We start from the raw sequence: 17,348 nt of genomic DNA, 5'->3' as shown, positions 1-17,348 counted from the left end.
CCTTAATGCCAGTAGAGGCTGCAGCAGCTATCCTGCACATGCAATCAGGGGATTTTGCCAGAGGGAAAAACCTGCATTCCCCACCGACTTTGAATATGGCCAGCAGAGTTGGCAGGGGACTGGGCACCCACTTAGTATTGTGAACTGCTCCCATCCCCTTAACCAAGGCTCAAATTTCCAAAGTGCAGCACCCACAGGCAGCTGGCTCCAGGAACACCTCTCTTCTCTCCATGGATGAGGCAGGCTCGCAGGCCTGACAGTGGACCCCCTGCACCATGTGACTGTGGGAATCTTGTGCAATATGACTGTGGGAACCCTGTAGCTGCACAATAGGGCACGGGGTATAACTGGGTCTCTGGGCAACCAGCATATCTGGCTTCAGAGGCTCAAAGCTCCCTGCCTGCCTGGGGTGGGTCACCACAGAGGGTTCCATGCTCACACCGTGGACTGTGTAGATCCTTTGTTCAGTTCATGCACCTCTGTTGGTAGGGGGTTGTACCCACTGTGAACTAAACCTAGGAAATGATCACCCCAGAAGACAGGAAGTGAGGTTGTGATTATAACAACAGACATAACCATATCCTCCCCAGTGCTGATAACAGAGGAGATCTACCATGCCCAACTCGGGTGTCACCCCACAACTGAGAACTGACCAGAGCTCCCTGGCCCCATCAGGCGCATGCCTCTGGGTATGCACTGCAGGAGCAGACACCCCACTAAACCACAGAAGCACAGTTCAAAGATAAAACCCATCAGAGGAAAAAACTAACAACTGATTCCACAAGTGCCTAAAAATAAACACAGAAATACAATAAGCACAAGAAAGACAACATGACTCCCCAAATGGAACACAACACTTCAATATTAGAATATGAAGATGAAGAGATTGATGAAATGCCTGAAAATGAATTCAAAATAATGATCATAATATTACTCAGAAACACAGAGAAACAAAGTCATGAGGTAAAGAACTCCTTACACAATATGGATGACAACTTTTGCTGAAAGACTGAGATAAGGAAGCAAAAGAAAGCTGAAATATTATAAATGAAGAACTCAATATGTCAAATAGAAAATACAGAGGAAAGCCTCAACAGTCCTGGTAAGGCAGACAGAAGAATATCTGAGCTACAAGACAAATCCTTGGAAATTTTTCAGTCAGAAAAAAGAAAAAGAAGAAGGAGGAAGAGGAGGAGGAGAAAGAAGAAGAAATCAGAAAAACTGAAAAGGCCGGCGCCACGGCTCACTAGGCTAATCCTCCACCTCGCGGCACCGGCACACCAGGTTCTAGTCCCCGGTAGGGGCGCCAGATTCTGTCCCGGTTGCCCCTCTTCCAGGCCAGCTCTCTGCTCTGGCCCGGGAGTGCAGTGGAGGATGGCCCAAGTGCTTGGGCTCTGCACCCCATGGGAGACCAGAAGCACCTGGCTCCTGCCTTCGGATCAGCGTGGTACGCCGGCCGCAGCACACCAGCCATGGCAGCCATTGGAGGGTGAACCAACGGCAAAAGGAAGACCTTTCTCTCTGTCTCTCTCTCTCTCACTATCCACTCTGCCTGTCAAAAAAAAAAAACCTGAAAATTGGGGTCAGTGCTGTGGCTTAGTGGGTAAAGCTTCCACCTGCAGTTCTGGCATCCCATGTGGGCACCAGTCTGAGTCCCAGGCACTCCACTTCTGATCCAGCTCTCTGCTGTGGCCTGGGAAAGCAATGGAGGGTGGACCAAGTCCTTGAGCTCCTGCATCCATGTGGGAGACCTGGAGGAGGCTCTGGGGAGTGAAACAGCGGACAGAAGACCTCTCTCTCTCTCTGTGTCTCTCTCTGTGTGTAACTCTGACTTTCAAATAAATAAATAAATCTTTTTTAAAAAAAAAAAAAAAGAAAAACTGAAAATAGTGTTTGAGATTTATGGATTATTATCAAATGACCAAACATATATTTCTTAGGAGTTCCTGAAGGAGTAGAAAGAGAATGGACAAGAAGGCATATTCAGCAAAACAATAGCAAAAAACTTCCCTAATTTGGAAAAAGAAAGAGACATCCAAGTACAGGAAGCACATGGAACTCCTAACAGATACAATCAAAAAAGAACTTCAACATGACATAATATAGTCAAACTTTCAACAGTAAAACATAAGGAAAAGCTTCTAAAGTGTGCATAACAGAAATGTCAGATTAGCTTCAGAGGATCTCCAATTAGACACACAGCTGATTTCTTACCAGAAACTCTATAGGCTAGGAAAGAATCTAGAGACATAGTCCAAGTGCTAAAAGAAGGAAACTGTCAGATTAGAATTCTGTACCCAGCAAAACTCTCATTTATAAGTGAAGGTAAAACAAAGACCTTCCAAAACAAATAGAAATTGAAATAATTTGTCACTGCTTGTCCAGTCTAATAAGTGATTCTTAAGGATGTGCTACACACAGAAACAGAGAATGATACTCATCATTATGAAAGAATGTGAAGGCAGAGAATCTCCTAGTAAAACTACAAAGTAAATCCAAAGTTAAAAAATGGGAATATTTATGGGAAAATGGTGGGACCAAATTATTAGTTATTAATAATCACCTTGAATATGAATGGCCCAAATTCTCCAATTAAAAGATACAGACTGGCTGAATTGATTAAGAAACAAGACCCATCTATTTGCTTCCCACAAGAAACACACTTCCCCAACAAAGATATACTCAGACTGAAAGTGAAAGGATGGAAAAAGACATCCCATGCTAATGGGAAACAAAATCATGCAGATGTAGTCATCCCAATATCAGACAAAACATACTTTAACACAAAAACTGTTCAAGGAAACAAAGAAAGGCACTATATAATGATTAAGGGATCAATTCAACAGAAAGATGTGACTATATTAAATGTATATGAACTCACTGCCAGGGTTTCTGGCTATTTACAACAAATGTTAAAGATCTAAAGGGAGACACAGAGTTTAACACAATAGTAATGGAGGACTTCAACAATCCATTTCATCAACAGAAAGATCAACTAGACAGAAAATTAACAAAGAAACAACAGAGCTAATTGACAATATGGACCAAAAGGACATAACTGATATCTACAGAACATTTCTACCCCCAGTTGAGGAATACACATTCTTTTCATCACTGCATGGAACTTTCTCTAGGACAGACCATATGATAGGCCGTAAAGCAAGTTTCAGCCAATTCAAAAAAACTGAAAACGTATCATGTGTCTTTTCTGACTACAATGGAATGAAGCAGGCAATCAACAACTTAGAACCTCCAGGAAATATGCAAATACACAGTGACTGAACAACATGCTCATGAATAAACAGCAGGTTATAGAAGAAATCAAAAAAAATTCTGGAGGAGAAAACTTCCACTTTGACTATGACCTTGTTTAATAAGATCAGAGTTGGCGAACTCAAAAGGCTTCCATGGCCTTGGCAACTCATGACAAGAGCCTAGGGTGATTACTGATACCATAAACAAGAGTGTCAAATTGTTAAATAAACAACAATAGTCACTGTGCACTTACTCCCCATGTAGGATCTCTGTCCTTAATGTGTTATACAATGTGAATTAATGGTATAACTAGTACTCAAAACAGTACTTTACACTTTGTGTTTCTGTGTGGGTGCAAACTGTTGAAATCTTTACTTAATTTATACTAAATTGATCTTCCGTATATAAAGATAATTGAAAATGAATCTTGATGTGAATGGAATGGGAGAGGGAGCAGGAGATGGGAGGGTTGTAGGTGGGGGGGGAGCCACTGTAATCTAAAAGCTGTACTTTGGAAATTTATATTTATTAAATAAAAGTTTAAAAAAAGAAAGGTAATTCCATACCATGGAAAAAAATTCTAGAAACAAATGAAGATCACAATGCAATGTATGAAAAATTATGGGATATAGCAAAAACAGTGGTAAGAGGGAGGTTTATTGCAATTAGAGCCTACATAAAGAAGCTGCAAAGATACCAAATAAATGAGCTATCAATGCATCTCAAGGACCAAAGAAAACAACGACAAATGAAACTCAAAATTAGTAGATAGAAAGAATTAAAATTAGCAAAGAAATAAAACTGCAGAAAAAAAGATCATTGAAATGATTATCTGGCTTTGTGGAAAATTGATAAACCATTGCCCCAACCAAGAACAAGAACAAGAACAAGAACAAGAACAAGAACAAGAACAAGAACAAGAAGAACAAGAACAAGAACAAGAACAAGAACAAGAAGAAGAAGAACAAGAAGAAGAAGAACAAGAAGAAGAAGAAGAAGAAGAAGAAGAAGAAGAAGAAGAAGAAGACCTGAATCAATAAAATCAGAGATCAGAGATGAAAAAGGAGATATAACAACAAATACCACAGAAATAAAAAGACTCATCAGGAATTACTACAAACAGCTATATGCCAACAAACTGGAAAATGTAGAAGAAATGGATAGATTCCTGAACATGAACAATCTACCAAAATTGAGTGATGAAGACATTGAAAACCTAAACAGACCAAAATCCCAGATGAAGATTGAATCAGTAATAAAGACCCTCCCAATGAAGAAAAGCTCAGGACCAGATACCTTCACTGTTGAATTCTACCAGACTTTCAAAGAAGACCTAATTCCAATTCTTTTCAAACTATTCAAAAAGTAATTAAAGGGAGGGAGTCCTCCCAAACCCCATATATGAGGCCAGCATTAGCTTAATTCCTAAGCCAGAAAATAAAACAACAGAGAAAGAAAACCATAGACCAATAACTGATGAACGTAGATGCAAAACTCCTCAACAAGATAATAGCTAATTGAATCCAACAATACATCAGAAAGATCATTCACCAGGATCAAGTAGAATTTATCCTGGTATTCAGGGATGGTTCAACATATGCAAATCAATAAATATCATACATCACATTAACAAATTGAAGAACAAAAAGCATACAATTATCTGAATAGATGCAAAGAAAACATTTGATAAATGACAACATCATTTCATGATAAAAACGTTAGGCAAATTGGATATAGGAGGAACATTCCTCAACACAATTAAGATAATATATAATAAAACCACAGTCAGCATCATATCAAATGAGGAAAAGTTGGAACCAGACAAGGATGTCCACTTTCAGCACTGCTGTTCAGTATAGTTCTAGAAGTTTATCTAGTGCCATTAAGCAAGAAAAAGAAATCAGAAGGATACAAATTGGAAAGGAGGAAGTCAAACTATCCCTATTTGCAGATGACATCATCCTATCTATAGTGGAACCAAAAGAATCCACTAAGAGATTATCTGAACTCATAAGAGAGTTTGCTAAAGTTGCAGGATGTAAAATCAACACACAAAAATCAATAGCCTTTGTATACATAGACAATGCTATGGCCGAGAAAGACTTTTAAGATCAGTCTGATTCACAATATGTATAAAATATTTTAAATACCTTGGAATAAATTTAACCAAGGAGATAAAAGATCTCAACAGTGGAAATTTTAAAACATTAAAGAAAGAAATAGAAGATGATACCAAAAAAAATCTTCCATTTTCATGGATTGGAAGAATTAACATCAAAATGTCTGTACTACCAATAGCAATTTACCAATTCACTGCAATCCCAATAAAAATACCAATGACATTCTTCTCAGATTAGGAAAAAAATTATACTAAAATTCATATGGAAACACCAGAGACCCCAAATAGCTAAAGCAATCTTAAAAAAAAAAAAAAAAAAAAAAAAAAAAAAAAAAAACAAAGATGGAGGCATCACAATACCACACTTCAAGACATACTACATGGCAATAATCAAAAAAGTCTGATACTGGCACAAAAATAGACATGTAGATCAATGGAACAGAATAGAAACCCAAGAAGTTAATCCATGCATCTACAACCCACTAATCTTTGAAAGATTAGCCAAAATCAATTCCTGGGCAAAGAATCTTTTCAACAAATTGTGCTGGGAAAACTGGATCTCTGTGTGCAGAAGTGTGAAATAAGATCCCTACCATTGATCTTATATAAAAATCAACATAACTAACTGAGCACCAAAGGGGAAACCTGTTGAAGTGAAATGGACACTATGAGAAACAGTGACTTGATCAGCTCTTGTCCTGACTGTTGATGCACAATGTAATACCTTATCCATTTTAGTATTTTTTGTTTTGTTTTGTTCTAGTACTATTGGTTGAACTCTGTAATTAACACACAATTATTCTTAGGTGTTTAAATTTTAACTGAAAATTGATCCCTGTTAAATATAAGAGTGGGAATAAGAGAGGGAGGAGATGTACAATATGGGACATGCTCAATCAGACTTGCCCCAAATGGTGGAGTTAGAATCATGCCAGGGGATCCCAATACAATCCCATCAAGGTGGCATGTATCAATGCCATCTCACTAGTCCAAGTGATCAATTTCAGTTCACAATTGATCACACTGATAGGTCTAAGAGTTAAAGGGATCACACAAACAAGACTAGTGTCTGCTAATACTAGCTGATAGAATCAAAAAGGGAGAGAACGATCCATCATGGGAAGCGGGATACACAGCAGACTCATAGAATGGCAGATGTCCTAAATAGCACTCTGGCCTCAGAATCAGCCCTTAAGGCATTTGGTTATGGCTGAAGAGCCCATGAGAGTATTTCAGGCATGGAAAGCCAAGACACTCTGGAAAAAAAAAAAAAAGACCTAAATGAAAGATCTGTGTGAGTGAGATCCCAGTGGAAAGAACAGGGCCATCAAAGAAGGAGGTACCTTTCTCTGAAGGGAGGAGAAAGCTTCCACTTTGACTATGACCCTGTCGGAATAAGATCGAAGTCGGCGAACTCAAAAGGCTTCCATAGCCTTGGCAACTCATGACTAGAGCCTAGGGAGATTACTGACACCATAAACAAGAGTGTCAAATTGTTAAGTCAACAACAGGAGTCATGGTGTACTTACTTCTCATTTGGGATCTGTCCTTAATGTGTTGTCCAATGTGAAGTAATGCTATAACTAGTACTGAAACAGTATTTTACACTTTGTGTTTCTGTGTGGGTGCAAACTGTTGAAATCTTTACTTAATATATACTAAATTGATCTTCTGTATGTAAAGATAATTGAAAATGAATCTTGATGTGAATGGAATGGGAGAGGGAGTGGGAGATGTGAGGGGTGCGAGTGGGAGGGAAATTATGGCGGGGGGGAAGCCATTGTAATCCATAAACTGTACTTTGGAAATTTATATTTACTAAATTAAAAAAAATCAACATAAATGGATCAAGGATCTAAATCTATGATCTGATACCATAGAATTTCTAGAGGGAATCTGCAAGACATTGGCATAGGCAAAGACTTCTTGAAAAAGATCCCAGAAGCACAGGCAATTAAATCCAAAATAGACAAATGGGTGGTTACATCAAGTCAAGAAGCTTCTGCACTGCAAAGGAAACAACAAAGTGAAGACGCAATCAACAAAATGAGATAATGTATTTGCAAACAATGAAATTGATAAAGGGTTAACATCCAGAAGCAAGAAACTCAACAACAACAAAACAAACAATCCAGTCAAAAAATGGAGAAAGGACTTGAACAGCCATTTTTCAAAGAATAAAATTCAAATGGCCAACAGACACTTGAAAAACTGTTCAGAACAACTAGCCATCAAGGAAATGCAAGTAAAAACCACAAAGAGGTTTCACCTTACCCTAGTTAGAGTGGCTCTCATCCAAAAATCACAAAACAATAAATACCAGTGAGGACGTGGGGAAAAGGGTACCATAATATACTGTTGGTGGAAATACAAACTAATACAACCATTATGGAAGACAACATGCAGACTCCTCAGAGATCTAAAAATAGAACTACCATATGACTCAGACATCCCACTCCTGGGAATTTACCTTATGGAAATGAAACCAGCATACGAAAGCGTTATTTGTACCCCCCATGTTTATTGTAGTTCAATTCACAACAGCTAAGAAATGGAATCAGAACAGATGTCCATCAGTTGATGACTGGACAAAGAAAACATGGCATAAATGCATTATGGAATACTACTCAGCCATAAAAAAGAATGAAATCCTGTGTTATGCAACAAAATGGATGCAATTGGAAATCATTATTCTTAGTGGAATAAGTCAGTCTTAAAAAGACGAATATCATATGTTTTCTCTGATAAATGGCAGCTAATATATAATGCAAAAATATATGTAGGAATGAAACAGTCACTTTGGGATATTTTGTCATTTTTAGCTCATGTTTATACTCTTGTGGAACCATCATCTCCTATTTTTCTTGTTACATATTATAATTATTGGGAAACTAAGCCTGTGAATTATGTCTTTGCCAAAAGTGATGAAGAGAGGAGAGGGAAAAAGGGACTGGGTTGGGGGAACAGGGGAGTGAGGGAAGTGTGGTTGTCTTCTTGGAACTGTACCTATGGAATGCATAAAATCTGTTCTCTTTATATTAATCAAAAAATTTTTTAAATAAAATCTAAAGTAAAGAGTCTAAAGAATAGACATTTGTTGCTGATTGAAAAGCTTATCAAGATTATTGATTTATAAGGCCGGCACTGTGGCATAGCAGGTAAAGCTGCCGCCTGCAGTGCCAGCATCCCATGTGGGCACTGGTTCGCATCCCAGCTGCTCTACTACTGATCCAGCTCCCTGCTAATAGCCTGGGAGGGCAGTGGAAGATGGCCAGAGTGCTTAGGCCTCTTCACCCACATGGAAGACCTGGAAGAAGCTCTGGCTCCTGGCTTCAGACTGGTGCTGCTCCAACCATTGCAGCCAATTGGGGAGTGAACCAGTGGATGGAAGACCTCTTTCTCTCTCTTTCTTTCTCTCTGCCTCTCCTCTCTCTGTTTAACTCTGCCTTTCAAATAAATAAATAATTTTTTGACAGGCAAAGTTAGACAGTAAGAGAGAGAGAGACAGAGAGAAAGGTCTTCCTTCCATTGGTTCACCCTCCCAAATGACCTCTACAGCCAGTGCTACGCTGATCCGAAGCCAGGAGCCAGGTGCTTCCTCCTGGTGTCCAATGGGTGTGCAGGGCCCAAGCACTTGGGCCATCCTCCACTGTACTCCCGGGTCACAGCAGAGAGCTAGACTGGAAGAGGAGCAACCGGGACAGAATCCGACGCCCCAACCAGGACTAGAACCTGGGGTGCCGGCTCCACAGGCTGAGGATTAGCCTAGTGAGCCACAGCGCCAGCCCATAAATAATTAAAAAAAAAAAGATTACTGATATAGAAATACAAGTTGAAACCAGAATAAGACATTATCTCACTCCAGTTTAAAAAAAAGTCTATAAACAAAAAGAAAAAAATCACATTTGCTAGCAAGGATGTGGAGAAAAGGGAACCCTAGGCACTGTTGGTCAGAATGTAAATTAGTACAGCCATTGTGGAAAGTAGAATGGAACTTCTGCAAAAGACAGAAAACAAATGTACCACTTGATACAGGGATCACACTTTTCATTATATATCAAGAGGAAATGAAATCAGCTTATCAGAGAGACATTTGCACTCCCATATTCACTGCAACACTATTCACAGTGGCCAAAATATGGAATCAATTTGATGAATGAATAAAGAGAATATAAATAGAATGGAATATTATTCAGCTATTTAAAAAGGAATAAAACCCTGTCACATGCACAAAATGGATAGAACTAGAGCTCATTATGTAAAGTAATGTAAGTCAGATAGAGAAAGACACACACCACATACTCACTTCCACATGCGACAGCTTTAACAGGTTGATCTGAAGGGGCTGGCGCTGTGGTGCAATGGTTTAAGCCACTGCTTGCAACACCAGCATCCCTTATGAAAGTGCTGGTTCAAGTCCTTGTCACTCTACTTCCAACCCAGCTTCCTGCTGATGTTCCTAGGAAGGCAGCAGATGGCTCAAGTGCATGAGTCTCTGCCACCCATGCAGGACACCAGGATGGAATTCCCAGCTCATGGCTTTGACCTATCCCAGAACTGGTTGTTGTGACCATTTGAGGAGTGAACCACAAGACAGAACATGTCCCTCTCTCCCTCTTCCTGTCCCTCTCTCTGTCACTCTGCCTTTCAAATAAATAAATAAATCCTTTTGAAGTTGATCTTAACATAGAATAGTGATTACTAGAGGCTAAGAAGGTTGGGAAGAGGTAGGATAGAAGGTAGGTACCCAACCTCACTAGTACACAGTAACTTTAAATAGTTAAAATCATTAAAATGATAGCAGTACATACTTCTTAACTACTTGCTTAACAAAGACTTAAATCAGGGATTGGAGCTGTGGCATAGTAGGCTAAGCCTCCATTTGCTGCGCCAGCATCCCATATGGGCACTGGTTCTTATACCACTGTTCATCTTCCTGTCCAGCTCTCTGCTATGGCCTGGGAAAGCCATGGCTCAAGCGCCTGGGCCCCTGGACATACATAGAAGACCCAGAAGAAGCTCCTGGCTTCTGCTTTCGGATCAACCCAGTTCTGGCCATTTTGGGGAAAGAACCAGTGGATGGAAGGCCTTTCTCTCTGTCTCTTCTCTCTGTCTGTAACTCAACCTCTCAAATAAATAAAATCTTTAAAAACATATTTAAAACAAAGTTTGACAAAACATATACAAGTTTAATATCTTTTCATTTGATTATTATTTATAGCCTATATTATTACACTAAACTATTTAATGGAGCATTCAACCTTTGGCTATAATATAAATTACTATATAATGAAAATTAAAACTATGTCATCTCAAAAAAAATAATAATAATAAGTAAAATATTAAGATAGGTGGCCAGCGCCACAGCTCACTTGGCTAATCCTCTGCCTGTAGCGCTGGCACCCCCCTGTTGGGGCGCCGGATTCTGTCCTGGTTGCTCCTCTTCCAGTCTAGCTCTCTGCTGTGGCCTGAGAAGGCAGTGGAGGATGGCCCAAGTGCTTGGGCCCCACACCTGCATGGGAGACCAGGAGGAAGCACCTGGCTCCTGGCTTTAGATCAGCGCAGCGTGGCGGTCGTAGAGGCCATTTGGAGGGGTGAACCAACAGAAGGAAGACCTTTCTCTCTGTTTCCCTCTCTAAAAATAAAAAATGTTTAAAAATAAAAAAAGATTAAGATAAGTAAAGAAAGGATATGAGAACTCTGTACTATCCACTGAATTTTTCTATAGGTCTAAAATTACTATAAAGTCTACTAATAAAAAATTTTTAAAAAAAAGGTATCCAAACCCAAATAAAAGGAATAAGATTTACTGTTCCTCAGCACAGTGTGGAGATAATAGTTGCAAAAAAAACACATCATACATCTTATGTAGAACTAGAAAAGAGGGGCTTAAAGGCTCCAAATACAAACAAATAATAAGGTGATGAAAACACTAGTGATCTGATTTGTTCCATTCATACTGGAAACATGCACCTCACATAAATGTACAAGCACCAAACATTACTCAAAAATTTTAAAAATAAAACCTTTTAAAAGACTACCTGTATGAGAGGGATGAAAGCCATCAAATACTGAAATCATCATTTCATAGATATGTCCAGCTGCAATCATCTCCAGGTCTTCATAATCCAAATCTTTGGAAACCTTATAGAAGAGGGAAAGGCAAGTGCTTGGTCATTTTCATTTAGTGGGATGTAGTCTACTGAAGAAGAGCAAAGGGACATCTTGGGCTTCCTTTCTGAGTAGCTAATTTTTGAACACAGTATCCTTGTATGATAGAAAGAAAACAAGGGTCATACCCTATCTTCATTGAATGCTAATTGAGCAACCTAAGGCAAGATATTTAAGAAGAAAATATTTCGAACATACTTTTTTTAACTTTTATTTAATGAATATAAATTTCCAAAGTACAGCTTATGGACTACATTGGCTCCCCCCACCATGACTTCCCTCCCACCCGCGACTCTCCCCTTTCCCGCTCTCTCTCCCCTTCCATTCATATCAAGATTCATTTTCAATTTTCTATATATACAGAAGATCAGTTTAGTATACATTAAGTAAAGGTTTCAACAGTTTGCACCCACATAGAAACACAAAGTGAAAAATACTGTTTGAGTACTCGTCATAGCATTAAATCTCAATGTACAGCACATTAAAGACAGAGATCCTACATGAGGAGTAAGTGCACAGTGACTCCTGTTGTTGACTTTACAAATTGACACTCCTGTTTATGACATCAGTAATCTCCCTATGCTCCAGTCATGAGTTTCCAAGGCTATGGAAGCCTTTTGAGTCGAACATACTTTTAAGTGATTAAGCACTATAAGAATGTAAATTATGGGTCAACATTTTGGCCCAGCAGCTTAAGCCGCTGCCTGTAATACCAGCATCCATTATGGGTTCTGTTTGAAGTCCTGGTTGCTCCACTTCCAATACAGATCCCTGCTAAAGCACCCAGGAAAGCAACAAAGGGTGGCCTAAGTGCTTGGGTTCCTGACACCCATGTGGGAGACCCAGCTGGATTTTGGACTCCTTCCTTCAGCTTGGCCCAGCCCTAGTTGTTGCAACCACCTGGGTAGTGAACTAGTGGATGGAAGGCCTCACTTTGTCTCTGTCTCTCCCTCTCTCTCTATAACTTTAGTCTTCAAATAAATAAATAAGTCTTTCTTAAAAATGCAAATTATTCTTATTATGATAAGTCATCATTTTAGAAATATTTACTGAGTAATAATTAGGTGCCATGTACATTTTTAGGCACTAGGGAGATAGTAAGTGACATGACCTCATATCAAATAATTGAAGATGATCTTAATTTACTACCTTTGGCATAAATCTCAGATGGTAAAAATTTGAATGGATCAATGTAATATCAAGTACCCAGATGTTTGAGAACAATACATTTTGTTAAATTTAGTATTAAATTCAGATTAAACCATTCATTCATTAAAGTATATTGAGTACCTGCCAAGCATCGGGGTTTGAGAACACAAATATGAGCCAATCTGAAGCTTTTAGTTGAACAAAATCAACAGTGAAATAGGCAGTTACAACAGAGTATAAAAACTGTGTTGGAGATGCACAACTTATAATGTGCATCTTCCACAGGGAGAACTAAGGCAGTTATGGTAGAAAAGAACTATTAGAAATAAATGACATTTTGTACTCGCTTCGGCAGCACATATACTGAAATAAGTGACATTTTATACCTAGAAGATAGTGATGCAAATACAGAAATTAATTAGAGGTGAGCAATGGATGATGGTAGCTACTGAGATATAGAATGAACAAGTATGAAAACCGAAATCTTAGGTTAGCATGTTGACAAATCTCCACTTCCACCCAAGCCCCAAGTTATAAAGTGATAGTTGGCACTGACTTTCAAAATGAGCGACAACCCAGGAAACTTTGGGCTGAATTCCTGATCTTCCAAAATTCACAACATATGCCAGAGTTCAGCTTGTAACGTGTGGAGTTTGTCAAGAAAATTTGGGTGGAGGGATAAAGAAGGAGGAAAGTCGTTGAGTTTCTCAACCACATATCTGATGAAGGGTGGGGACTGTTCGGTGATATTTGGGTTAAGGAACATTTACACCAACCAAACAGGTATTGCTGTATTGAAATAAAGACCTGTAGAGGGGCCAGTGCTTTGGCGCAGCAGGTTAAAGCACTGGCATGCAGTGCAGGCATCCCATATGGGCACTTGTTCGAGTCCCAGCTGCTGCTTTCTAATCCAGCTCTCTGCTGTGACCTGGAAAGCAGTAGGTGACCCAAGTCCATAGGCCCCTGCACGCATGTAGGAGACCTGGAGGAAGCTACCAGCTCCTGGCTTCAGATCAGCTCAGCTCTGAAGACACCTCTCTCTCTCTCTCTCTCTCTCTCTAACTCTTTCAAATAAAATCTTTAAAAAAAAAAAAAGAAGAAGAAGAAGACCGCAGAAATTAGGAGTCAGCAAAAAAGTATAGCTTCCAGTATAGAATCTCATTTTGGGAACACAAAGAAACCAAAGCTTACTATGTCCATCCCCTTCAATGGAAAGATTAGAATCTCAAGAGAGAAGAGAAGGGAGGAGCCAAGAAATCACACCCAGTGCCAGGAGAATGAGCCATATTCACACATGTGGTTTCACACACATAACCCAAAGGAAATCATCATGCATTTTAGCCTTTGTGTCAGTTCTCCAGCTCAGTAGAAAGAACGCTATGTTGTGCTCATTATAAAAAAGGCTGGAATGACAGCAGGCACCAAAACAATGAAAGATTGCCCAAATGCCTTCCAGCAAAGATAGCAGAAGAGTCCTGAATTCCTTTCCACTGTGTCAGAGCTCCTCTTGCTGAATGTTCTGCAGCCACAAACTGACTCCATCCCCTTGGAAAAGCCCCCAGGAGTGACAGCAACAGGTGCTCACCTGAATGCAATGTTCAGCATTGGGCACTTGCTCAAAGACTTGTGCAGGGCCAACAGGGCCTGAGATGGGAGCATAACGGATTGTATCAGGAGGCTCATCAAGATCCTGACACCTGAGTTTTGCAACCACTGTGCCTTTTGCAATCACCTCCTTGCTTGTGTACCTGTTTAAATTTTTCAGAAGAAAAATCACTTCACATGAATATCCTTTTAAAATGAAAAATTCCCTCCTGGTAATCAAGAAGATGCCTGGGTGTGGATGCCTTGTCCAGCCTGGAGTAGGCAGAAGACCTTTCAAGCACCATCTGGAAAGGTATTTCCCAAAGGTTCTGTGAATTCGGTAAGGTCCTCTTTTGCTGGGAGTACCTCTCCTGCAACCAGCTGGGCACTTGCTTGGGAAGCAAAGTTAATCAAGGCCATCACCTCAGTAGGGAAGGTCTGAGAATGAGATCATTCTCTGGGATTGTTGCAACCTGTGCATCTACTGGTATGGTCACAAGAGAGAAGCCTCACCACTCTCCAGTCACAGCGCACTTCTCCCTACTTTGAGACAGCCATTTCTTTGCTGTGCTCTCTCTGCTTCAGTTGCTCACTCTTAAGACTTCAAGCTCTGGGGCCAGCACTGCACAGCAGTAGGCTAAGGCTCTGCCTGTAGTGCTGGCATCCCATATGGGCACCAATTCATGTCCTGCCTGCTCAACTTCCAATCCAGTTCTCTGCTATGGCCTGGGAAAGCAGTGGAAGATAGCCCAAGTGCTTGGACCCCTGAACCCATGTTGGAGACCCTAAAGAACCTCCAAGCTCCTGGCTTCAGACGGGCCCAACTCCAGCCATTGCAGCCATTTGGGGAGTGAACCAGTGGATGGAAGGACTCGTTCTGTATCACATATCAGAGGGCCAGTTCCAGTCCTTACTGCTCTGTTGCCAATCTAGCTCCCTCCTAATGTTCCTGGGAAGGCAGTGGAAGACATCTGCACTGTTTGGGCCCCTGACATGTATGCAGGAGACCTGGATGGAGCTCCTGGCTGGGAGGAGTGAACTAGCAGGTGAAAGGTATCTCTGTCTCTCCTTATATCTCTATTTCTCTACATTTAAAATAAATCTTAAAAATATAAAATCCATACAAGTTGTTATGTTTATGAAGAGTATATTCGTTTAAAACATAAGTGGGAGGAGAAAAAGAGGTCAGTCTGATGGTGAACCCCAAGTCCAGTTGGGTCAATAAATAAGGCAGAACTTGTATTCACAACCCACCTATCTCTCCTCCTGCCCACCTGTCTCTACTCACCTAATCAGATACTGATCACAGAAAGGGGAGTTGTCATTAATGCCATGGATGTAGGCAGTCACTGGAATTGCTGCACACCTCTGGTCACGGTCACAAGCCTTAATGGAGAAGGGCTGTACACGTGGAAACCCAGCTTGCTCCACATCCAGACGAGTAGCGGTAACCACAGTCCCATGCTCTGTAACAAAACAGCACATTTTGTACAAAATGATGCATACAATCATTTTAAAAATTACTTTATTATATATATATAGCAATGAAGAAGATAAATTACAAATCATGCCCCATTTGCTAGAACTAAGGGATTGATTCAAAGTACAGTCATGGTGTTTAATCATTTGTCACCAAAATATACTTATTAATCATATTGTGTTAGCTGACAGCAAAAAAAAATTATTTTGGCTTAGGGAAACAGAGAAAGCTTTGTTGGATACAAAGCCCTTAGGTTAGATCTTGAAGATTATAAAGGACTGGTGGTGAACGGAAGATCATTCCCCATAAACAGACTATTTTAAGTTAAGCATGATACTGCAGGAGGCATTACACTACCTGAAATTAAAATATACTATTAAGCTACAGCAATTAAAACAGCATAGTATTTTTTTTTTTGACAGGCAGAGTGGACAGTGAGAGAGAGAGACAGAGAGAAAAGTCTTCCTTTGCCGTTGGTTCACCCTCCAATGGCCGCCGCGGTCGGCGCGCTGCGGCCGGCGCACCGTGCCGATCCGATGGCAGGAGCCAGGAGCCAGGTGCTTTTCCTGGTCTCCCATGGGGTGCAGGGCCCAAGCACCTGGGCCATCCTCCACTGCACTCCCTGGCCACAGCAGAGAGCTGGCCTGGAAGAGGGGCAACCGGGACAGAATCCGGTGCCCTGACCGGGACTAGAACCCGGTGTGCTAAAACAACATAGTATTAGCACAAAAACAGATCCACAGACCAAAGGAACAGAGCAGAGACTGTAGAACTAAACCCACACATCTATTGCCAATTGATCTTTGGCAAAGGTGCTAAGGACACACATTGGAAAAAATATTCTTTTAAGTAACTGATGCTGGGAAAATTATAAATCCACATGAAGAAGAAAGAAACTAGACTGTCACCATTTACAAAAACCAGCTCAAAATGTATTAAAGACCTAAACTGAGACCTGAAATTTTGAGAGAAAACATAGAGGAAACCCTTCAGAACACTGGAAGAGGCAAAAAAAAAAAAATCAGGATCAGACCCTTAAAGCACAGAAAATAAAAGCAAAAATAGACAAATGAGATTCCATCAATGATGAAATTTTTTATTTCATCAAACCAAAAAGGTTCTGCACAGCAAAGGAAACAATCAACAGATCAAAGAGACAATTTACAGAATCAAAGGAAGTATTTGCAAGCTATACATCTTACAAGGCACCAACATGTAGATCGCATAAAGAACTCAAACAACTCAAAAGCAAAGAGAGAGAGAGAGAGAGAGAGAGAGATACAACTTAAAAAGGAGCAATAGATCTAAACAGACATTTCTCACAGGAAGGCACACACATGGCCAACAGGTACATGGACAAATGCTCAAAATCACTAATCATCAGGGAAACATAAATCAAAACCACGTTGAGATATCACCTCGCTCCAGTAAGACCCGCTGGTATCAAAAAGACAAAAGATGAAAATCATTATAAAGGATGTGGGGAAAAGGAGACCTTTGCACACTGCTGGCAGGAATGTAAATTAGTACAGCCTTGGTGGAAAACAACATAGAGGTCCCTCAAAAAAACTAAACACAGAACTACCATAA

General features: G+C 40.2%; 1 protein-coding gene across 1 annotated transcript in view; it reads right to left on the bottom strand.

The window, feature by feature from the left end:
* The window catches only part of LOC100359044 (cadherin-related family member 3), a 101,077-nt gene that overhangs the window by 32,767 nt on the left and 50,962 nt on the right, over positions 1-17,348 (bottom strand). Inside the window, exons 7-9 of the mRNA XM_070049824.1 lie at positions 15,567-15,744; positions 14,280-14,442; positions 11,416-11,518 (exon numbers count right to left, since the gene is read on the bottom strand). Of these exons, the coding sequence (XP_069905925.1) occupies positions 11,416-11,518; positions 14,280-14,442; positions 15,567-15,744 (444 nt within the window). The remainder of the gene's footprint in view (positions 1-11,415; positions 11,519-14,279; positions 14,443-15,566; positions 15,745-17,348) is intronic.

The sequence above is a fragment of the Oryctolagus cuniculus genome, chromosome 10 (assembly GCF_964237555.1).
Source record: "Oryctolagus cuniculus chromosome 10, mOryCun1.1, whole genome shotgun sequence".
Classification (NCBI taxonomy): domain Eukaryota; kingdom Metazoa; phylum Chordata; class Mammalia; order Lagomorpha; family Leporidae; genus Oryctolagus; species Oryctolagus cuniculus.
Note: the sequence above shows the minus strand (reverse complement) of the source record. Positions and strands in the feature narration are given on the sequence as shown.